This window comes from Xenopus laevis, chromosome 1S (assembly GCF_017654675.1).
Source record: "Xenopus laevis strain J_2021 chromosome 1S, Xenopus_laevis_v10.1, whole genome shotgun sequence".
NCBI classification, from domain to species: domain Eukaryota; kingdom Metazoa; phylum Chordata; class Amphibia; order Anura; family Pipidae; genus Xenopus; species Xenopus laevis.
Window position 1 is genome coordinate 144,227,416 of NC_054372.1, and position 24,554 is coordinate 144,251,969.

A 24,554-nucleotide genomic window follows, 5' to 3' on the forward strand; every position below is an offset into this window, starting at 1 on the left:
TGACAAATATTAAGGGAAGTGTGTTTTAAATATAAGAGGTCTGGTGAATTTGATACAGTCACAAACAAGATTAGAATCCTTCTGCCAATACGAATCCTAATTTAAATATGCAAATTAGGGGCGGGGAGGGAAATCGCATGACTTTTTGTCAAAAAACAAGGAAGTAAAATTTTTTAATTTGCATATGAAAATTAGGATTCGGTATGCGGTCGATTCAGGGGTTCAGCCGAATCCAAAATTTTGGATTCGGTGCATCCCTACAATAAAGATGCCTGCAGTGATGAAGAATAAATGTATCAGACCCCTTGATCTGCTTCTTATTTTAGGAACAAAACATCAAATCATCAAACTTTAAAGAGAGTCTTCACAAGACACTTCCTCTGTTTCGGCTCTTCTCTCCGATAACATCACATGTGGTGGAGCTTGAGCCCAGTGTGGGACTTGAAGACGTTGGAAATGACTGGCATAGGCAGGGCTGTATCTCCCTGGGCTGCCATCATCACAAGTGTTCATGTATTTCCCAGGGCTTCCAAGAATGGGACTGTATTGTCCAGGAGTAGAATAAACATGGCTTCCAGGAGAACTGGAACAGAACATCTGGGATTTACTTCTACCTGACAGACGTGCTGGACTTGGCCAACTGCAACAGTGTGAAAGAAGAGTAGGTTTAACAGATTTTACATGATCATTTCTGACCCCAGACTATTCTTTGCGGATTTCTTACCAAGTCACGACTGGGAGTGAAATTTTATAATAGGTTCATAGGCCCTTAATATCAATCCAATCTAATCTGGACAAACCAAAGAATGTTTTCCCCCACTGTATGTAACCCCTTTAGTTTTTTTTGTATAAATAAGCAGAAGGCAACGGCAGAAAAATGAAGGGATGTTCCTTTATTAGATTGGTGGATTCTCCTACGGTTATACAGGTATTGGATCTGTTATCCAGAATGTTCGGGACCTGGGGTTTTCCAGATAAAGGATCTTTCAGTTATTTGGATTTTTGTACCTTAAGTCTACTAGAAAACCATTTAAACATTAAAATAAACCCAATAGGCTGGTTTTGCTTCCAATAAGAATTAATTCTATCTTAGTCTGGATCAAGTACAAGGTACTGTGTTATTATTACAGAGGAAAAGGAAATAATTTTAAAAAAACGTAAATTATTTGGATAAAATGGAGTCTATAGGAGACCGCCATCCCATAATTTGGAACTTTCTGGATAACGGGTTTCCAGGTAATGGATCCCATACCTGTACTGTGAAAAATTAGATGGGAGCAACTAAGCCCCAGCTGTCCTGCCCTGAGAGGTAGGGGGTTATTTACTAAACTCCGAATGCAAAAATCACGAAAAATATATATAAAATCAGACTTTAAAATCACAAATTTTTTGGAATTTATTAAACCCTGAGGATGGAAAAGTCCAAACCTGAAAATCCGGCATCTCAGACCCAATGATTTTTTGATGTGCACTGGGTTTCGTGCAATACCCCCAGTTTTCGGGCGAAAATTCAGAAAAAAACGTGAAAATATGAAAGCAAATTTTCGGGAAAATGTAATAATAAATAAGCGTAAAAAACCCGAGCGGATTTGATCGGAGTTTGTAGCAGAAAATATTGATATAAATTTGGACTTTGATAAATAACCCCCGTTGGGTCAGATGGAGAAACATATATATACATTTAATACACAAAAGCCATGAATATCTTGTAAATTATCTCCTTATAAACGGTCGGTGAGTAGTGATGTCATTTCTGTCACATGACTCACTGAAACTTGTGTATTATAATAAATAAAGTACCCCATGTTGCAAAATATGAGGATATTAGAAGTTACCTTGGAGTTCCTTCGGCCTTGTGTTTTTATATGGTTGTGAAACTCCTCTGTAACTTATGATATCCTTAATTTACAAGAGGGGGTATTTTATTCACTATAATATTATATTATAATACTATAATTACTAGCCGGGCTCAGGACAGGCAAGAGAGCAGGCTGGAGCTGCCTATGAAGTAAAAAGTAATGGGGGAATGACAATAGGGAACAGTATTTGCAATAATTATAAACATAAGCATACCTCTGGCGAGCTGTATTGGGATATGACAACACAACTTGCTTCCATTTAGAAATACTGGGGTACTGGTGTCCATCGATTTCAACATTTTCCACTGCTGACAGAACATCACTGTCTAGTTTGGAAGGTTCGTCTCTGAAAGAATGTCACAAGAGTAAATCAAACTGCCCCCTAAACAAAAACCCAACATTTATCGGCTATAGAGACTATGCACACACACTCCAAGTCTTAGAATGAGTTAAACTGGCCCATGCTTACAGACATCTTATATATAAAGTTACATGAAAAAGGCACACATTAGTAATATTGCAAATAAACATGCATTTAAATCAGTATAAGTATGGGATCCGTTATCCGGAAACCCGTTATCCAGAAAGCTCTGAATTGCAGACTAGCCATCTCCCATAGACTCCATAGGGATTTCCTTTTTGTTCATGGACCATGTACAAGGTTTATTACCAAACAGATATAATTAATCCTTAATGGAAGCAAAACCAGACTACTGGGTTTATTTAATGTTTTCATGATTTTCTAGCAAGTTTGAAGTATGAAGATCCAAATTACAGAAAGATACGTTATCTGGAAAACCCCAGGTCCTGAGCATTCTGGATAACAGGTCCCATACATGTATTCATTTGCTAAAGTGTTCTCATGGCTCAGCACTCAATAGTTACGTACCCCAGCAGGAAGATTCTCCTGTTACATTGGTTTCTGGGTGGAGTTTTCATACCCAGATGAATGGAAGACTGTGACGAGGCACGTAGGGGTGAGAGACCAATGCGGTTTCTGGGAGGAGAATGTTTATCCTGCAGACTGAGCTCTGGCATCAGCTGTGATAATACTGAACCATCTGTCCTTGTAGATGAACCAGCATGTAAATTGTGCTCAGTTTCTTTAGCCATTTGGCTTTGACTAGTTATAATTACATTTTCATCATTTGAGGACACAGACTTTATGTTCCATGTTTCATTGTCAACTGCCAGTTTGTCAAAATCAGCCATAAGGTTAGAGACTGGTGATATCATTCCTTCCGTTACACCTTTATGCCTACTTTTCTCAGGAAGATCCAGATCATTGCTTAATGGACTACAGAATCCTGGTTTAATACCATTCTGCTGGTCACTGCTATGAACTGCACTGGTGGGGTCCATAATACACTCTGTGACTGTCTCTGATTGAGAGTTACTGTGTTTTAGCGCTGAGTTCTGACGGTTTCTGAGTTCTTCCAAACTCGCATCATCCTCATCATCCAGAAAGGCTCCAACAGATATGGAATTGCACATTTTTTTGCGCCTTTCTGTGGAGCGAGTCAAGTGATATTGCAGATTAATACAATGCAGAAAGGCCAAGTCACTTACAGATTCAGCTATGGCCACAAGGAATAGAAGGAAGACAATTAAAAGGGGTTTTTAAACCCACATTAAAAAGTAATTGCTATTAAAAGCAGCATCTGTCCGTCCTTATACATTACCTGCACTGCTGGTCCTGGCTACATGTACTTTTTAAATAACGTTGCAGTAATCTGCTTCCCTCCAATCACAGCCATGGAATTCGAATATTGGCTTTCACTATGCAAACATTTTACATGTTTTTATAATAAGCTATTAATGTAAAATAGAACTTGACTGGACTGGCATAACTTTGTATTTTTATAAACTAAAATAAAAAAATAAATATATGCACAAAATGAATATTTTCATAGTCTATTCTTCCGTAAGTATTACTTTCTGTTTTATTACCTGAAGGAGTCTTAAACTTGTTACACATCTCATAGTCTGATTCCAGCTGTGCTCTCTCACTTGTTTCTCTCTTGCTCAGATACTCCTCCAGCTTCCTCAGACCCTCCAGGGAAGAGAGGTCAACAAAGCAGCCAAGGAAATCCCAGTATTCCACCCAAGGCACATCCAGCTCATGAGCGAGCACTCTACAATATTTATATAGATTAGCTGTTATGAACATCAGAGGTTAGATAAAAAAAAAAAAAAATGTGGAAGGGTTTCATATGCAATTAAAGGAGAAGTAAAGCTACTGAAGCAGTTTATTGCCAATAGATTAGCCACAATAGTGCAAGCTATAACACTATATTTATTCTGCAGAATTCTTTACCATACCTGAATAAACAGCTCTAGAAACTCTGTTTCTTTAGGATAGCAGCTGCCATATTAGCCCAGGTTTATAAATTACCCCCATTATTTTCTGAACAGTGGAGAAATCCATTTTTTTGGCTCTATACAATTCGATGAAAACCTCTGATAAATAGAATTTCTCTCACCTATATTGGGGGACACAGGCACCATGGGGATGAAGATCCTGCCGCTTGGAGAGTGGACACTAAGAGTTAAAGATGACTCCTCCTCCTCCTCTGGGCTTCATCCCCTGCCTCCTCCTACTTTCTCCAGTTTCTTTTAGTGTCCTCAGAAGAGAACATGGACATCACGGTGGCTGGAGCAAATGATCTAACTTCGGTGCGGGTCATGCCACAAGGGGGACAGCGCTTACTTGTATCCAGTGCCCCTCAGCCAGACATCTTCAATGGTGCCCAACTGCCTTACCGCTCTACGGAGGCTGCAGGCAAAGCTCCACATTCCCCCCTGAGGCTGTGGTTACCGCTCCACGCAGGGCCGCCATCAGGGGGGGACAGGGGGGACAAGCGTACCGGGCCCGGGCATGAAGGGGGGCCCGGCAGCGCTGCATTTTTTTGAAGACCCGGGCCCCCCTTACGAGCGCCCGAGCCGTACGTCTTGCCTCTTCAGTGCCAAATGCGGAAGTGCCGAAAAGCCGAAGCCGATGCGACGAAAAGACCCGAAGTCACGGAAAAAGCCAAAGTCCCGAAGTCACGAAGCGCCGAAAAGACCCGAAGTCACGAAAACAGCCGAAGCCGAAGTCCTGAAGCAGCGCAAAGACCCGAAGTCACGAAAACAGCCGAAGCCGAAGTCCTGAAGCGGTGAAAAGACCCGAAGTCACGAAAGGAGGCGAAGTTGAAGTACTGAAGCCATGAGTTCAATTCTACTGAACACCAGTTTGTGTTTTTTTTTTTTAATCCCCTGGCCACCAATGTATTATTTTAATATTCTATAGGCCCCTGCCACCAATCTTTTTTTTAAAACTTTTGTTTTTGGGGCCCCAATTTTTTTTTAACTCGTAAGGGGCCCCTTGCCACCATTGTTTTTTTTTGGGTTTTTTTAAAAAAAAAAATTAATTTTCTTTTTGGTGGCCCCAAATTTTTTAACTTGTAAGGGGGCCCCTGCCACCAGTTTTTTTTTTTTTTCAAAAAAAAAATTATTTTTTTTTTTAAATTTTTTTTGGGGCCCCAATTTGTTTTTAACTTGTAAGGGGGCCCCTGCCACCATTTTTTTTTTTTCTCCAAATTTTTTTTTCTCCAAATTTTTTTTTCAAAAAAAATTTTTTTTTGGGGCCCCAATTTGTTTTTAACTTATAAGGGGGCCCCTGCCGCCAATGTTTTTTTTTTTTTCAAAAAAAAATTAATTTTTTTTCTAATTTTTTTTTGGGGCCCCAATTTGTTTTTAACTTATAAGGGGGCCCCTGCCGCCAATGTTTTTTTTTTTTTCAAAAAAAAATTAATTTTTTTTCAAATTTTTTTTGGGGCCCCAATTTGTTTTTAACTTAGAAGGGGGCCCCTGCCACCAATGTTTGTTTATTTTTTAGTTTTTTTTACATTTTTTTTTGTTGGGGCCCCAAGTTTTTTTTAACAGGGGGCCCCTGCCACCAATGTTTTTAAAAAAAAAAAATTTTAATTTTTTTTTTTTGGGGCCCCAATTTTTTTTATAAGGGGGCCCTGACCATCAATAGCTTTTTACAACTTGTGTGGGGGGGGGTTACTTTTTTAGCGCTGATGTCTGTGTGGTCTTTTAACTGCGATGTGGGCGGGATATGGGGCGGAGCTTGGTCGTCAGTGTGGGCGGGGCCCAGGGGGCCCCAAAAATTTTGTTGTACGGGGCCCCGTGATTTCTAATGGCGGCCCTGGCTCCACGGAGGTCTGCACCAGCTTATCGACAGGGGAGGTCGTTGTATGGGCACACATCCCTGGCTGTACAGGTAGGAGATCTACCTGCTTCCCACCCTTTTTATTTAAAAAAAAAAAATCTTTTCACCACCCCCAGGGAGTACTAGAGGTATATTCTCCTCTAAGGGGTTCCCCAGATAGTTATAGAGGCATCGCTCCTCTGACAGGAACGAGGGAGCAGGGGGCGCCGTTAGCAACACCTTACATGCGCTCTCACAGGGATGCCGGCGCTATCTTAGGTTGCGGTGTCTCGAGCAGACACGGCGCCATCTTGGGACACCAGCGCCATCTTGGAACGCCGGCACCCTGCTTGACGTCGGCGCCATCTTGGGACACCTTACTAGTCAGGCGCCGTCGACCTCTTCCGCCATCTTAGTTGCGGCGTTTTCATCACTCCAGCGCCATCTTGGGACGCCGGCGCCTTGCTTGACGTCGGCGCCATCTTGGGACGCCTTACTAACTCAGGCGCCGTTGCATTTCCGACGCTGCTCATGCGCACGCTCACTCTTCCTTCGCCGCCATCTTGACTCGACAGCGGTGTGCTGCTAGCGCCTCAGGTTAGTGTTGGGGAAGCACCCTGCGTTCTTGTGTGGCAGATATATTAAATAATTAAATATATATATTTTATCTGTTGCAGACGTTTTCTGCTCACAGCGGGCCCACAGTTTTTTCCCCTGCCTCCACTACTCAGGCAGCCATGTCAAACACCACAGAGGAGGCAGTCATAGCTAAACCCTCAGCACCTGCACGCAGGACAACCAGGGTTTCCTATTTGGCATGTGCAGCATGCAAAGAAAAATTTTTGTCTCCTTCAACTGAGGCGGTGTGCGCAGCATGTAGACCCACCATAGCCTCTCACAGCCCTCCCTCTGACCCTGCTCCACTCACACACTCAGAAACTACAGCACCTCAGGGCTCCGAATCAGACCTTATGCGTGCTCTCACTCTATCCTTGGCCGGCATTCACAACTTGGCCCGCATTCCAGAGACACTGGACAAGGTCCTGCAACACCTATCTAACCCTCCTCAGGCCCACGATAGGCGACCAACTGCTTCAAAGCGACCACCTGACTCTCCCTCGGGACCTAGGGGTGGCCTACTTAACTCCTCCGATGAGGAAGGACAGGTTCTCACAGACTATGATTCTGAACAAGATATTGAGCCAGACCCGGAGACCCCCAGAACCCAGGGGGAGGTGGAGGGGTTAATACAGGCTGTTCTAAAGACCCTTAATATCGATGACACAGCCTCTACCACAGCTGAGGCTGGTAAGAATATTTTCAAGAGACAACGCAAGACCTCCTATGTCTTTCCAGCATATGAGCAGTTAGATGAGATAGTCAGATCTCAGTGGAAAGCTCCAGATCATAGGGTTCAAATATCAAAACGCTTCACCCAGTCTTATCCCTTTCCTCAGGAATGTATGGACTTGTGGTCCTCCCCGCCTACAGTCGACCCTCCAGTATCCAGGCTTTCTAGGACCACCACCATCCCAGTAGCGGATGCAGCATCCTTTAAGGATCCAATTGACAAGAGACTAGAGGGGTTTTGTAAGTCAATCTTCACTACGTCAGGAACAGCCCTTAGACCTATGTTTGCCATCGCATGGGTGGCAAAGGCGATGGAGGTCTGGGTAGAGCAAGTAGCACAGTTATTGGGCTCTGAGGATCCAACTACAGATCTTCTACTTTCACAGATAGCGGACGCCACAGCCTACTTGGGTGACGCAGCACTAGATGCGGCCAAACTGGTCGCCAAGACCTCTGCACAATCCATAGCGGCTCGCCGGTTTTTATGGCTCAAGACTTGGTCGGCAGATTTTACTTCAAAGAAGTCCTTAGTGAGTCTACCTTTTCAGGGGAAACAACTATTTGGAATTGAGCTTGACAAAATAATTTCTCAGGCTACAGGAGGTAAGAGCACTATCCTTCCACAAAGTAAACCTAAGAGACCTACTTTCAAGAGGCGACCCTTTTTTCGGCCCTTTCGGCAGGGACAGAGAGCAAAACCACAGACTGAGAAGTCAAACACGAATTTTCGCCAGAGATACCACAACAAGCGGGAGTCCACCTGGACCTCTTCCAAGGGAGCTGCCAAGCCCCCCCAGGACAAGTCTACCTCTGCCTGAAGATGTGCCCACCCCTGGAGGGCCTCGTCTGGGCGGACGCCTAAGGGCCTTCTGGGAGGTGTGGAGAAGTCTAGTCAGGGACCACTGGGTCCTCCAAATAGTATCAGAAGGATATCTTATAGACTTAGATCTACATCCTCCAACCAGATTTTTCATATCCCGTGTTCCAGTAGGAAATCACAAAAGAGAGGCATTTCTGAGGGTTATACTCGATCTTGCAGACTCGGGAGTCATCCAACCGGTCCCACATTCGGACAGGGGAAAGGGTTTTTATTCAAACCTATTCATCGTACCCAAGAAGGATGGCTCTTACAGACCGGTGCTAGACCTAAAGACTCTCAACAAGTTTGTCAAGGCATACCATTTCAAGATGGAATCAATACAATCCGTCCTATTGTCCATGGAAAAAGACGAATTCATGTCTGTAATAGACATAAAAGACGCATACCTCCATATTCCCATCCACCCAGCCCATCACAGATTTCTGAGGTTCCATGCAGCAGGGAAGCACTGGCAGTTTGTAGCTCTTCCCTTTGGTCTATCTTCGGCTCCACGGGTCTTCACGAAGATCATGGCAGCAGCACTATCGGGATTCAGACTCAGAGAAATCAAGGTGATCCCCTATTTGGACGATCTTCTAGTGAAGGCTCCCTCCCTGAAGGTGGCGATCAATCACACAACTCAGGTCATACAGGTACTGTCTCAGCTGGGTTGGATAATCAACTACAAAAAATCCACATTACTCCCAGCACAGAGAATGGAATACCTAGGTGTAGTTCTCGACTCCAGAGTAGAGAGAGCCTTTCTGCCAATGGAGAAGGTCAGCGTCCTTCAGAGAAGGATCGGGTACCTCAAAACATCCGACAAGATCCCGCTTCGCACAGCAATGCAGGTGTTGGGCACAATGGTGGCTTCGTTCCCCGTAGTACCTTATGCTCAGCTCCACACCAGACTTCTACAACAGCTCATACTACGGCACCAGAGGAAGAATCGACAAAACTTAGACAGACAAGTTGCGATTCCGGAGCAGGTCAATCTTTCCCTGGACTGGTGGCTGCAACCTCACCGGCTGACACAGGGAAAACCCTTCCCCTCACACTGTTGGACGATACTAACAACAGATGCCAGCTTACGGGGATGGGGAGGAGTCCTAGACCAAGACACAGTGCAGGGACTCTGGAACCAATCGGAGAAGCTTCTCCCCATCAACCTACTGGAACTCCGAGCGATACGATATTCCCTACAACACTGGACAGACCTTCTGCGGGGAAAAGCAGTGAGAGTACAGTCAGACAATGTGACAGCAGTGGCCTACATAAATCATCAGGGAGGCACAAGAAGTCTGGCGGCCTTAGCAGAGGCAAGAAGTATTCTGACTTGGGCAGAGGAACACGTTCCGGCAATATCGGCAGTCTATCTACCAGGGATAGACAACTGGAAGGCAGATTACCTAAGCAGAGAAACGATAGATCAGGGCGAGTGGAGCCTGCACCCAGAAAGCTTCCAACTAATCGTGAACAGGTGGGGTCTACCAGAAGTCGACTTGATGGCGTCTCGGTACAACCACAAAGTACCAAGATTCGTAGCCAGAAGCATCGACCCGCAAGCTTGGGCGGTCGACGCCCTAGTGATCCAGTGGACTTTCTCGTTAGCCTATGTATTTCCTCCCTTGGCTCTCATACCAAGAATACTGAAGAAGATCAGGAAGGAGAAGAATCATACAATCCTGGTGGTTCCCTATTGGCCCCGAAGGCCTTGGTTCGCGGAGATAGTAGACATGGCAGGAGACATGCCACTACATCTTCCTCTGAGAGAAGATCTACTTACACAGGGGCCGATTGCCCACCCGAATTTACATCAGTGGGCTTTAACGGCGTGGCTCTTGAAGCCTTAGTGCTGGAGGCTTCTGGAGCTCCCAGAGAGGCGATACCCACAATGTTGCGAGCTCGGAAACCAGTTTCTGCTAAAATATATCACAGAGTTTGGAAAACTTTCATTACTTGGTGTGAGTTGAGAGGAACAGATCCAAGGAAGGCGGAGGACAGGGACATTCTATCCTTCCTCCAAGAGGGTCTCTCAAAGGGGTTAGCCTTAAGTTCCCTGAAAGTTCAAATCTCAGCACTTTCTATCCTTTTTCAACGAAAGATAGCATCTGGAGACAACATCAAAACGTTTTTACAAGGGGCCACTAGACTAGTACCCCCCTACAAGTACCCTGTTCCTCCTTGGGACCTAAATTTGGTACTGTCAGTTCTTCAAGAGGAACCCTTTGAACCGCTAGATACAATTCCACTACTCACACTTACGGAGAAGGTGGTATTCCTTTTGGCTATCACATCGGCCCGAAGAGTATCCGAACTAGCGGCGCTATCGTGCAGGTCTCCGTTCATGATATTCCATTGTGACAAGGTGGTCCTGAGACCAACACCGGAATTTTTGCCGAAGGTTGTTTCGGAATTTCATTTGAATCAAGACATAGTTGTTCCATCGCTCTGCCCCGAACCAAAGAATGCTCATGAGAGACGCCTAAACAAGTTGGATGTTGTTCGAGCCCTCAGGGCATATCTCGAAGCCACAAGGAAAATTAGAAAGACAGATTCTTTCTTCATCCTTACAGAAGGTCGAAAAAGGGGAATGAGGGTCGCTAAGTCGACCATAGCGAAATGGATTCGCTCCACAATCATCAGAGCTTATGCACTAAAGGGTAAACCAACACCATTCAAAATCAAAGCCCACTCTACACGTTCAGTCAGCACTTCCTGGGCTGTTCGGCACCAAGCATCGGCTGAACAGGTCTGCCGGGCCGCCACTTGGTCTTCTCCACACACCTTCACGCGCTTCTACAGGCTGCACACCCAAGCTTCAGCTGAAGCCAGCTTTGGGAGGAAGGTGTTACAAACAGTTCTTATGTGAGCACTATAGGGGTAAGGTCCCGCCCTCAGGGGTTGCTTTGGGACATCCCCATGGTGCCTGTGTCCCCCAATATAGGTGAGAGAAAGGAAGATTTTTGTACTTACCGTTAAATCCTTTTCTCTCATCCTACATTGGGGGACACAGGCCTTCCCTCCCTGGTTTAAATAAAAATGGACCTTAGGTCATCTGGAGTTTTTTCTCCCCGTTGGGAGTAGATTTTTCAAACTGGTTAATAGGTTAATTTTAAGGGTGGGAGACTCCTTCTCTGTATTTTGGGTGATATTATGGTACTCCTTCTTCGGTCAGAAACTGGAGAAAGTAGGAGGAGGCAGGGGATGAAGCCCAGAGGAGGAGGAGGAGTCATCTTTAACTCTTAGTGTCCACTCTCCAAGCGGCAGGATCTTCATCCCCATGGTGCCTGTGTCCCCCAATGTAGGATGAGAGAAAAGGATTTAACGGTAAGTACAAAAATCTTCCTATTTATTGTCAAGAAATTTGTAAGTTCTTGAAGAACAAATTTTAACACAACCTTAGACTCCCCAGTTGGGCATAGGAACCCCAGGCAGCTCGAAGTAAAGCATGTAGGACTGAATCTTACAAGTTGTATATTTATTACACATCTCGTGGGAAAAAGGGAAACAAGAAAAGCATCTTACCTCCCCACTCTCTCTGCTCCTCTTTCTGGGTCTGTTTTTCTGATTTTGTGATAAAATTCAGCTTTCTCCCGTGGTGGGGTTTTCCAAACTCTTCTGAAATCCTCTGCCTTTATATAAATTATATATATATATACATTGATGATAACCACAACAAATTCTCAGTACTGCCAAAAACATGGTCTCACAGGCAAATTACTCCTACCCTCTTACTCACTTCACTTTTGGAACATAAAAGATCTACAAGACCTACAGATCCCACTCACTGATTATGGCTGAGCAGGTTGTATGAAACCCTCTAAGTAGAACGGCACCCCCTTTAAAGGAAAACTATACCCCAAAATGAATACTAAAGCAACGGATAGTTTATATCATGTTAAGTGGCATATTAAAGAATCTTATCAAACTGGAATATATAGTTAAGTAAACATTGCCCTTTTACATCTTTTAACCTGAGCCCCCATTTTATGATATTCTCTGTGCTGCCTCTGTGATTTTATAACATGACTGTTGGGCATGTCAGTATTCTATTACTCTACTACACCTTCTTGCAAATTATTTGCTATGTAGAAATATAAATTCTACCAAAAACTGATTGTCTCAGGTTAGTGATATTGGACTGAACACAACTGTATGCTCTCTCCAGTGACATTTCTTTGAAGAGTGCCCTGGTTTTTATCATATCATAGTGCACACTCAAGACATTTTGCTTGGAGACAAAGTAAAAAACTTTTTACCTTAGAAGGACTCATAGGGCCGGCAAATGCTCTCACAGTTAACAGTGGATCTTTGGGACTGCCAGAGAATCTGGTCTGGAATAGGTCAGGCTTCTCGTGAGACCAAGGAGCTCCTATAACTGGAAATGAAGAGTTGTCCTCATCCCGTAGTAGTGGCACATAAAAAAGACCTAGAGAAAGCAAACTGTTTTAATGGCAGCTTAAGTGTTCTCTCTTTTTGGACAAGAGCGTAAATCACAGTAATGGCCATAATACAACACTAAAATATTTGTCTGCCAAATACTGTCCTCACTATGTGTCCATTCTCCTTGCTGGTCAGGCTTTGGCCCACTGTGACAGCTTTACAGAATACCAGGGAAAGAGATGGGTTGAGAATACTGGTGTTTAGGCTGAATACAAACCTTTCAAATACTCTTTCATCCGATTCTTAAGATCTGCAGATTTATTTTTGCTTCTTTGACAGACAACCTGTAAGCAGATATTTGAATATTACACAAAGTAAAATCTGAATAGGCCTTACAACACACTACTTTGCAATTGTATCCAGGAACAAAGATAGTTAGCCACTGTACAATGCAGAAACATACCTCCTCTGGTGTCTGTTCATACTTGTTTCGAGGATTTTTTAAAATGTTGGGATGTGAGCATAACACTCTCACAACATCAGCATTCCCAAACTTGCAAGCAAAGTGCAAAGGAGTGTCAAAACCCTGTAAAAAATGTAAGCAAAATACAACTTATTTTTTTTGAAGCAGAAGGTGAGCTACTAGCAAGCTTATGGAAGCGGCTTTTGGAGATCTGAGGTATAGCTACCATCTTGTCTGGAGTGTTCAGATACAGATCTACAATATATTGGATCCGTTTATGTAGCATGAGGTCATCATCATCAGGGTACATGAGCCGCATGAATTCTGGATTTTCCAAGGTTTCCAAGAGGAGCTGGCAGATACCAGCCTGATTCTCCTTGGCAGCCACATGCATGACATTGTACCTGCACCCTTCCTGCGGTAAGAGAGGGGTAGGAGGAAAGATATAATACAAAATAAATAAATATATATATATATATATATATATATATATATATATATATATATATATATATATATATATATATATATATATATATATACACAAACACACACACAAGATTAATCCCCATCCTAAAATGGATAACATCCAGTAACGGTATTATTTGCACAAATAAGCCTACTGATCATGTGTTCCATTGGGAGAAAACCACAGTATGGTAGCTTCAGCACATTATACTAAGGGGCAGATTTACAAAAGTGTAAAATTAGAGCAGACTATACCTTATACTTCAAAGTCACTTTTTATGGTAGCATTCACCAACATTTGGCAATTCATGCCAATTTTATGTTAGTGTACAAGAAAAGGGTAAAGCATGAACCACACTCCTAACCTCATCAGCCTAAAGCTGGCAATAAACTAATATTGGTTTGGTGAAGTCACCAATTAAGCAGATGTTTTCCCCCAATATGCCCCACCTAAAGTCTAAATTCGATTTCCAGTCTTAACCAGATCATTGGCACTTGGACCAAGAGATTAGATTGCAATGGTGGGAATACAAGCCCCTTGAGCAAGGACTGCATCAATTAGCCAATGCGGTCCTTAATAAGACAGGAAAAACCCAATCTGCCAGATTTTGGTGCTACACTACCTGAACTACAGTAGGGTTATCGCCAGAGCCTATGAGATAACGTGGATTGGTCCAAATAAGATCTGAAAAAGTAGATAGATCTCCTTTTTCTACAGCCTTCCTCAGCTTTGCGGTTAGATCTTGTGTCCTGGGACTCTTGAAATTATTCGCCCTCTCTTTGTTGATGCTTTCAGTCTGAGAGCTGATTTCATCTTAAAATGAAAAAAAAAAAATGTATATATATATATATATATATATATATATATATATATATATATATATATATATATATATATATATATATATATATATATATATATATATATATATATATATATATATATACATACACAGACGTGGTTTACTTGTAGAACCTAGTGTTATCAATACATTTATAACGGGAAATGCAACCAACCACCTTTTTTGCAGAAACCAAAATTGGGCCAAGAAACTTTAAGCCTCATCACTCCAATCTTGGAACCATTACTTGACTTTTCATCATATGATTTTCCATGAAGTAGGGAGCTACAAAATAATTCTACACTAGGGCACTTTATTAGCCAAAAAAACAAGCAGCCTCACTCCAACTGCAGCTATAAGCCTAAGAAGGGTTACCCTCAGGCCCTGCATGCCCTCTGTAACTAGAGTAAAGGTACAACTAAAGAAGGAACTTATTATACTGCAGAAGAAGTCCTAGGTAGTCATTGTATAGACAGGACAAAAAGGAGTCCAGAGCCCCAAGGAATTGGGAATTTCATAGTTACAGCAATGGCAGAGTGTTTTGTTGCCCATGTGATTTCTTGCTCAGATAACAGATGCTAGAAAATACCATTCCATAGACTATACTAGTAACTGCAACCACCCTGCTGTTGCAATCACATTATTTCTGAATTTGAGCAATAATCTACCTATTTATTTGTTTGTTGTCCAACCACACATTTGGTTGTCCAAGTCCTACCCACTCAGAACCATGTTCCAATATCTTGCACTGATGAGATCTAACAAGTTCGAAACAGGATGCCTGCACGTTTACATGACTGACTGGTTGCTAGGAACAATTGTATCCTAGCAACAGACAGCTTCTGCAGAACACCAAAGTCAAGATACTAAAAGTTAATTTAAATTAAACTAACCCCCATGTACCACCTGGGAAACAAAGGGGCTCTAGCCCTCTACCCACTTCTATTTCTATTTTGCCTCACAAATCTATTATCTACAATTTTTTTCTCCAGTTTCCCATCACCCCAATACACCTCTTCATGACTCCATCCTCCAGTCCATGAGCCTCATCACTCATAGTTATATAGTTAAATTGGGTTGAAAAAAATCCCATCAATTTTAATCCCTCCAAATGAACCCCAGTGCATTTATACACACACAGTTCAGTTAAGTCTCTGCACTCTCTCCAGTTCATTTATATCTTCTTAAGGACTGAAGCCGAAACCACACTGCTAACTCAAGGTGAGACATTACCAGGGACCTATAGATAGTGAAAAATTGTCATCCCCATTTGTTTGTTGGTGTGGTGATCTACTGCCAATGTATGTAGTCAGAAACAGACTTTCTCCCTCATGTTCTGTGCCAAAAATGGATTTAAAAAGTGGCCAGAGTGCCTGCACAGAGGAATAAAGTAGGGTGAAACAGAGGAGGGGGAACAGCCTGGATTGCAACTATGTGCCTGACAATCATGGATATCCTGTGAGTAATTACAAGTAGGGATATAAAGCCTGTATGTTTGTATTTACTGGACCATAGTTGGTTTCTTTTTTTTTTCAAGGTCAAGGTAACCCACATATAGATCATACGTAGGCATTTCCAGAATCAAATTACTCTTTGGTATACAAGTGTGTGAACTCTGAACTACATGCTTATGTGAATTTTTACTAGATTATTGCTACAGAGACACTAGTGGGAGTTACTTGTCTGGCCGTGTACTCACTTGCTTTACCACTTTTCTATAGTTAGATGCATTCATCTGAGACGTGTAGTTGCACGTACACTAAAAAAAATGCACCACTTTTAAAAAAATCTATTTTCATTTGTGTTGGCTTGCTTTTTAACATGAGAGAAGCACACGGTTATATTGTTGTATTTTATTCTGTGCCAGAAATTCTGCTGTCTCTCCTTCACCCTTAGGTACCCATTTATTTTCTACTGCCAAAATTATGAGGGGGGGTGGATTCTTACCTCTCACTAGAGCTGGTGAAAGTTCTTCAGGGGACAGGGCCACAGAAGACTTGCTAGGTGATGGGCAGTAATCACATATGCCTCTTGCAAACTTCTCAGCATCCTCCCTGGAGACAAAGGAATTAAATCTTGAACCCTTTAACATCTTAACCACTTGAAGCATTTCTTTCTTGTCTGCATAAATGTGTACTTTTTCTGCAAAGAAAACAAAATGGCAGAATATCAATGAAACACATTTCAGTTTCATCTCAGTCTATCAGGACTTTCACTAGCATAAAAACAAAATAGGCTCTGGTTTGCTTAGATTTTTCATATGGCCTACGTTAAAAACAATGCAACTTGTTGAATAGATGAAAAAAATAGATTTTTGTACTTACTGTTAAATCCTTTTCTCTTGTCCTACATTGGGGGACACAGGCGCCATGTTGCTTGGAGAAAGGACACTAAAAGGTTAAAGTGGCTCCTCCTCCTCCGGGCTTCATCCCCGCCTACCTCCTCAATCCTCAGTTTTCTGACCGAAGAAGAGATGACGAGCCCTACCAATTGCCCATGTGAAGAGAAGGAGCACCTTCCCAATGCAAGCTAAGCATTGCTGTTTGAACTTGTTGGTATTTGAACAAAAATAATTATATAAGCTATTAACTGATCAACGTTAACTTGAACTAATACAGGAAGGGAAGTCCTGTGTCCACCAATGTAGGACAAGAGAAAAGGATTTAACGGTAAGTACAAAAATCTATTTTTCTCTTGCCTAGATTGGGGGGACACAGGCACCATGGGGACGTCCCAAAGCTACCCATGAGGGCGGGACTTTTTACCCCTAGTGAAAAAGAAAATCCAGGGTAGGTCTCAACACCGCCTTGTCCTTGTGAAAATCAAAAATGGTGGACGACAGGATAGAGCTGCTAGTTCTGAAACTCGTCTAGCCGAAGTGATGGCTAATGGAATTGAATCCAATGGCTCGAACGGTTGCTCCTGCAATATGGAAAGTACCATATTGAGATCCCAGGGAGGGATTGTATTAAGGTATGGAGGTATCATCCTCAATGCTTCCTGGAGGAAGGTCTTGATGTTGTTCAGCATAGCAAGCTGCTGCTGAAAAAGGATAGATAAGGCTGATACCTGAACATTCAGTGAACTGAGCGCCAGCCCTTTGTCTAAGCCCTCCTGAAGGAATAACAATAGGGTACTTTGGCTTTAGATTTACATCAGGATATGAATGTCCTCCATACCCTGTGGTAGATGCATGTGGAGACAGGCTTTCTGGCCCTTAGTAAGGTCGGTATGGCCTTTTTTGGAACTCCTGATCTGGCTAGGATTAGGGCTTCAAGTGTCATGCCGTTAAAGCCAGCCATGGTGAACTCGGGTGGAGAATCAGTCCCTGAGATAATAGATCCATTCTGTCTGGAAGGTGGAATCGTGCGGCCACTGATAAACTTATGAGCTCTTCGAACCAAGTGTGGTGTGGCTAGTAGGGTGCCACTAGAAGTGTTTCTACCCTTCTTGATTACCCTTGGCAGAAGTGTCAGTGGTGGGAAGACATATGCTAGGTGAAGCTGCCACGGAACCACCAGTGTGTCCACTGCTAGGGCCAGAGGGTCGTTGCTTCTTGTGAAGAACCTCGGAAGCTTGTTGTTGTACCTGGATGTCATTAAGTCTTTTTCGGAGTGCCCCACCTTGCCAGAATCAGTTGAAAAACCTCTGGGTGTAGGCTCCACTCGCCCTGATCTAAGGTCTCTCGGCTGAGAAAATCTGCTATCCAGTTATCCACTCCAGGGATATGAACTGCGGAGATAGCTGGTACTGTGTTTTCCACCCACAGAAGAATTTGCTGTGCCTCTGCGAGGGCCACTTGACTCCTTGTGGTTGATATAAGCCACCGCTGTCACATTGTCTGACTGTATTCTTACATGTAGATCTTGAAGTCTGCCTGACCAGTGGAGCAATGAGAGGTAGATTGCTCTTAATTCCAGGATGGGGATTAGTTGTTCTTTCTGTGACCAATGTTCCTGTATTGTTAGGTCTCCCAATACTCCTCCCCAACCTTGTAGACTGGCATCTGTTGTGATGACTGTCCACTGCTGATTGGGGAAGGGTTTTCCTGACTGAAGTGTTGTTGTGTCGAAGCCACCAATTGATTGAGGTTCAAACTAGTTCTGATAGGGGAATCCTGCAGTTTAGGTCCGGTCGGTTCCTCCTCTGGTGATGGAGTATCAGTCTCTGTAAGGCTCTGGTGTGGAGGTGCGCGTATGGAATCTTAAAGGTACCTGATCCGCTTTCTGCAGAGCTGACAGGAGCCCCTGCATTAAGGTGATCTTGGATTGGGGAAGGAAGGCTCTTCCCAATGAAGAATTTAGATCAAGCCCTAAATATTCTGTACTCTGAGAAGGTATGAGTCGAGATTTTTGGAAGTTTATCTGCCAGCCTAACAGCGTTAGTGTCTGGAGATGAGTTGTGGCCAGTGCCATGGAACGGGCCTTTACCAGTAGGTCGTCCAGGTATGGTATGACACTCACTCCCTGCAGTCGCAGGTCCTCTAGAGCCGCAGCCATGACCTTTGTGAATACCCTGAATTCCTGTTCATCAGCCAAAACAGGTGGGGAAAGGGGAGGTCGCTTTGTGGCCGACTGCTGAGTGACCGGTCTGTGAGGCTGTGTAGATAGGTGCTGTAGGACCTTATCTAGAGTCTCTGGAATTCTGGCTAGGTTTTGTAGACCCGCTAGAGATGGGGCGCACACCAATTCAGAATCCGAGCTCATTTGATTAGCCGTAGCTGTCGCAGAGCTGGCTGGTAGGGCTGTGTGGGATTGTAATTGTGCAGTGACTGCTGCAGTCTTACAGGCTTCACATATTGGCTCAGCCGAAACGCTAGCAAATTTAGGTCTGCAAGTAGCCCATGCCAAATACTAAACTGCATTGGTGGTACGTGCAGTACTGGTCATCTGCCCTGCCCGTCATGGCTATACTATGTAGAAAGTACCACCCAGTAAGTAAAGATTTTGGGGAATATTAGGAGTTCAGAGGAGTGAACCACCTCTCCCTTAGAGTGTGATCTGTGGAGACAGAGGGAAGTAGTGAAAAACCCCACAGTAGGTCCCATAGAGAGAGTGAAGTGTTAATCCCCTAGAGAAAGAGTAAGGGAAGTGTAACTACCTGTTCACCAAGGTAGGAAGGAATGGTGCCTTGTTCTTCTGTGAGAGACAGTGAGGCTGGAAACGCTCAGTGCTGGAGAGAGATGCGGATCCAAAATGGCCGCCAGAGAGGTTTCCAGGGCTTTGGTATAGTACCTTAGTAAGATGGCGCCCGTGAGGCACGTGTGCAGTGACGTGTGCGCAGTGAAATAGGCGCAGTGCCACAAAGTCGCACGAAAGGTCGCTGGGAAATGGCGCTGAGAACCCCGGAGGAAGGTAAAAATGTAGTTACAGGCACAAGAGGGAGAGTGATAGAAGAAGCTGTGTCCTATGTCCCCCTGTAGGGAATTCTCCATCAGAGAATAGAAGTGAAACTAAATGCCTATGGAAATCTCTGACAGAGAATAGCAGTGAAAGTGAAACTAAATGCCTTTCTGCAGAGCTGACAGGCAGCAAGTAATGGGGGGAGGGAGGAGGGAATTGACTTACCTCCTTGTGCCAGCCAGGAATGCTCAATAAAAGGTATACCCTCCCAGTAGTGGCATCATACTTAAATCTGTACCATTGCTACCAGCCACGAAGTGTCCGTCCTCCTTCTGAGGACGTTTTCTAAAAGAAAATGGAGGATTGAGGAGGTAGGCAGGGATGAAGGGAATTTAGTGTCCTTTTAGTGCCTGTGTCCCCCCAATCTAGGCAAGAGAAACATTTTTACAGAAACCTTTGAGTCTTCTCAGAGACCTGTGAATGCGGAATACATTTATTTTTCTTCAGCATTGCGTGATGAGATTTAGGTCACACAATAGTCCTGAACATTGCAGACTTTTCAACTCCTCCTCGGAGCTCTGCACCACCCATAGCAATCTGACAGCCTCGGCTCTTCACTTGATTTTGGCTTACTGAGGACTATTCAAGCTTCTGTCCTGAAAAAACGTGACGCTGTTTGAAAGGGGGAATTCTTTATTTGCAACCGTTACATCTCATGAAAAATAGGGGTCAGTGGAAGTACTAAGTTGGGGGCATGTGCAGTTTGTGAGAAACAGAGAGGGGAAGTGATACGCAATGAATAAAGATGGTAGCCACAAACTCTAGATCAGTGATTAAGAGGTACCGAAGACATAAAACAAGACCAAATATTTATTTTTTGATCCTGCATTTCAGGAGGGGGGCATCTAACAAACATTTGGGGAGAATCTTAGACTGTGATCTTTCATTCTCCTTTAGGTTAACTTTTAGTAAGTAATACTGGCCATTTCTTGGCAACTTCTCAACTCATATGTTTTATTTATTTAAAGTTTTTTTTTTCCTCTTCTGACTCTTAACCTTTAAGATGGGGAACACTGAAATTTGGAGGTACTAGGACATACTTTAATATTTCTAATACCAGTCACATACAATACACACATACACAATGACATTTATATGTAATAAAAATACTTCCTGTTAAGTCGTGCGGCTGAGTGGGGGGGGGGGGGTTGGTTATTTTAATTTATTTACCAAAACTAATGAAAAGCATTAAAGTTATGTATAAACCTATGCAACCCTGCATAAAATGAATGTTTTGTCAACACTGCTAGTGTCTGCCCTCATGGTAGCTTAGTAAGCAAAGAAGTGAGTAATGTGCATTTCGATACAAAATTCCCTATTCTGAATCAGACATTTGTCAAATATAGTGCATAAGCCTTTGTATGAATAATTTGTAATATTCTCATTAATAGACAGTGCTTGTTTAAATTGCTATTCATTGGTAAAACATGTGTTAAAACATAGTAGCTCATTATACAGAGAGCTTGTCAGTGGATGGGATTTGGTTTGAGAGTGCTTGTTTGAGGAAGTAGAAATGCCCAGGCAGGCCAAGGAATGCGAGAAAGGGGAGAAATAAAACCAATTTCTTAATTAAAGTAAATTGTTAAAAGAGTATGTTAAAAGTTGGTATACTGCCACTTTCATTGCCACAGAATGGATACTTACCATTTTTATTAAGGGTCTCCTCATAGACAGGACAAACTGCATAGAACAGAGATGGATCCTTAGGTGTTGGGGTGAAGGTCTGGTGTTCATCTAATGATCTTCCATTATTCTCTGTGAAACCTTTATCTGCCAGTGTGGTCTCTTCTGAAGGTGGATTTAGTCCAAGACTGTACCCAAAGTCCCCATCTTCCGAGCAGTTTTTTTGCTGAATGGAAAGTGTATGCTGCTTGTTATCAGCTCCTGCATTCCCATCAGACACACTGGCATTACCATCACAGAGAGTTGAAGTGTCCTCTAAGCCCACTCCCTGTTGCTCCAGTAACACGCGTGCTAGTTTCTTCTCAAATATAAATCTTGTTGTGGATGTGACTGGTCCGCACTTCAAACCAGCATTTAATATTTCTTCTCTTAGCTGGTCAGGGTCAAGGAGCTTCAGCTGGCTGAGGATAATATCCATACTCTGTGCCACTGAGATAAACATATATTTTAATGCCACAAATAAATGATCTGGCTCAACATTATACATTATTCATACATGCTTATACCCCAGGCCGGTAAAATACCGACCAGGTGGCAAGCCTATTTGTGCCTGATTTTGAGCTTTGAGACAGCTGGGGGCAGATTTGTCAAGGGTTGAATTTCGAAGTGAAAAAAAAAACAAAACGTTGAAATTCAACCATCAAATAGAGTAGTCTGACATTCAAAGTTGAAGGATTTTTAAGATCGTACTTCGAACCGTACGATTGTACAATTTTACAAAAAAAATCCTTTGACTTCTTAAAACTTAGCCAAATACTGGCTATAGGTTCTAGGAGGTCCCCATAGGCTAACATAGCAATTCGGCAGGTTCAAGGTGGCAAAGTGTCAACGTTTTTTAAAGAGACAGTACTTCGATTTTCGAATGGTTGAATATTTGAAGTATTATCAATTCGAATCGAAGTCAAATTTGGGCTATTCGATGGTCGAAGTACCCAAAAATAACTTCGAAATTCGAAGTTTTTTCATTCGAAAATTCACTTTGACCTTTGATAAATCTGCCCCCTATTGTTTGTTTCCTTCCCATTGAAGTATACGACTTGGGTTGGGCTCCCTAGCCCCCACCTAGTGGTAGACATGAGAATAGCAGCCAAACAGGAAAAAGCAGGGGCTTTCGCTTTGGTGATATTCTCATGTCTAGGGGAGGCTAGGGAGCAATTTTAGCAATGTGTCAACTGCTATCTGGTTAGCTGCCTATTGTTCTGTTGATTCGCTGCTGATGGGCTGCTGGGGGTGATATCACTCAAGTCTTCATTGTAGCAGTAAAGAGTGACTGAAGTTTATCAGAGCACAAGTCACATGACCTGAGTGCTCCTGGGAAACTGACAATATGTCTAGCCCCATGTCAAATTTCAAAATTAAATATAAATATTTGCTCCTTTAAAAAAAGGATTTCAGTGCAGAATTCTGCTGGAGCAGAACTATTAACGGATGTGTTTTCCCGCGACAGTATCCCTTTAAAGAACACATCTGTACTGTTAAAATACTGCTTGATACAGCCAGTCTGAAATCCCAATTAAACTATGCAGTCAGAAGAAATGATTTCCTACAAAGTGCTTCACCAAGCAAACAAAACTGACTGACATATATGCTGGGCAAATGGCAGGAGGGAATATTCAGGCAGTAGGGGCAGCACATACACATAGGGCTTTCCTCACTCATAATTAAGCAAAGTGATTTGTCAAATTGATTTCATTAGCAGATTTTTCCAGAATAAGTATTCAGCAGAGCATGACAGGCAATAGATATGTGCAATAAATATGTGCAATAATAAAACACAAATGCCATAGGTCTGAGAGACTGCAAAGAAGACAAGTTACGTGAATGTGTGACGTACAGGGCTTCTCCTCACCCAGCTGCACTTCAGTACCAGCCTGTGGGTCGGACAGACATGGCTCGTCGCTGTTACACTTGTGCCCACGCCTCCTTTCTGCCAGACGGAAGAGACAAGTCGCCAGCAGCACCAGTACACAGGCCAGCGCGACCTGCAGGCTCCCCACACTGTCCCACGAGAAGTGCATGACAAGCAGGAATAACACGGCCCACTAATTATAGAGCCACCTTCACCCGAGACTCTGCCTCTCAAAGAAACTCGCTTAATCCCCTCCTTTAGTTGCGGCTTCTTTCACATCACGCCGTCCTGTCAGTGACTTCGTTCTCTTCTTCCCTTGGCAACACTTTCAGGAAAACCACTAAAGAACATCAATAGCCGCCCTGTATATGAGCTTCTCCTGTAATCGGGCCCCACGTTACCACATGGTCTTCGCTAAACAATACTTAACCCTTTCACTTCATAGACCTAAAGCCACAATGACGACAACACTTAAGTTGTCAATTGTCGCTCTACACTCTCACAGACGTAACTCCAAACTCCAGCCCTACCCTACTTCCTCCTCCAGTAGCCAACTGAGGGCAGGGCGCTCTACGCAAGCTACACTTCCGGTTCCATCTGTTAGGACCCGCTGTCTCCAGCCAGCATGGCTGTCCCTTGGTGCCTGAGAAGCACAAAACAAAAACTGTGGTACGATGTTAGCCAGTGGCAAAAATAATGAATAAAAAAAACAAACAAATACAAAAAGTATTGTAGAAGTGATACCTATATTGGCTAACAATAAAAATACATTGCATGTGTTCAGAGCACCAAGGTCCCTTCGTCAGCCAAAATACTTTTGTGGAATGTAACAAGTCCCTGAGAGAAATGATAATGGTCCCTAATGGCTTGTCAGGCGTAGGATGGAGCACGGCGATCAGTGTCGGACTGGGACACCAGAGGCCCACCAAAAAAACTTTGACCAGGGGCCTACCAAAAGTTTTTAAACCAGGGGCCCACTGTCAGTACTATTTACTTCATCTCCTCACTCAACCTCTATTCTCCTAGTCTCTATTCTTTACATACTATAATCTATTATTCCACCTATTTAGCGACTTTGTTCTCATGGAAATAGGGAATGGCCATGAACTAGGCCAAAAGTTTAGCATAATGAGGGCCCACTGACACCTGGGCACACCGGGAGTTTTCCTGGTATCCCGGGGGGCCAGTCCGACACTGA

The 24,554-nt window shown here is 43.3% G+C and overlaps 1 protein-coding gene across 1 annotated transcript; it reads right to left on the minus strand.

Annotated features, from left to right (window-relative positions):
• Window positions 1-180: 180 nt before the first annotated feature.
• ankle2.S (ankyrin repeat and LEM domain containing 2 S homeolog) lies at window positions 181-23,960 on the minus strand. The gene is made up of 13 exons (XM_041580321.1): window positions 23,342-23,960; window positions 21,469-21,936; window positions 16,370-16,564; window positions 14,204-14,394; window positions 13,339-13,527; window positions 13,113-13,235; window positions 12,927-12,993; window positions 12,526-12,695; window positions 11,792-11,898; window positions 3,810-3,994; window positions 2,749-3,367; window positions 2,074-2,205; window positions 181-640 (listed from the first exon to the last, which is right to left on the minus strand). Exons 1-13 carry the CDS (start codon window positions 23,523-23,525, stop codon window positions 352-354), a joined length of 2,919 nt encoding a protein of 972 aa, XP_041436255.1. The 5' UTR covers window positions 23,526-23,960; the 3' UTR covers window positions 181-351.
• Window positions 23,961-24,554: the final 594 nt, after the last annotated feature.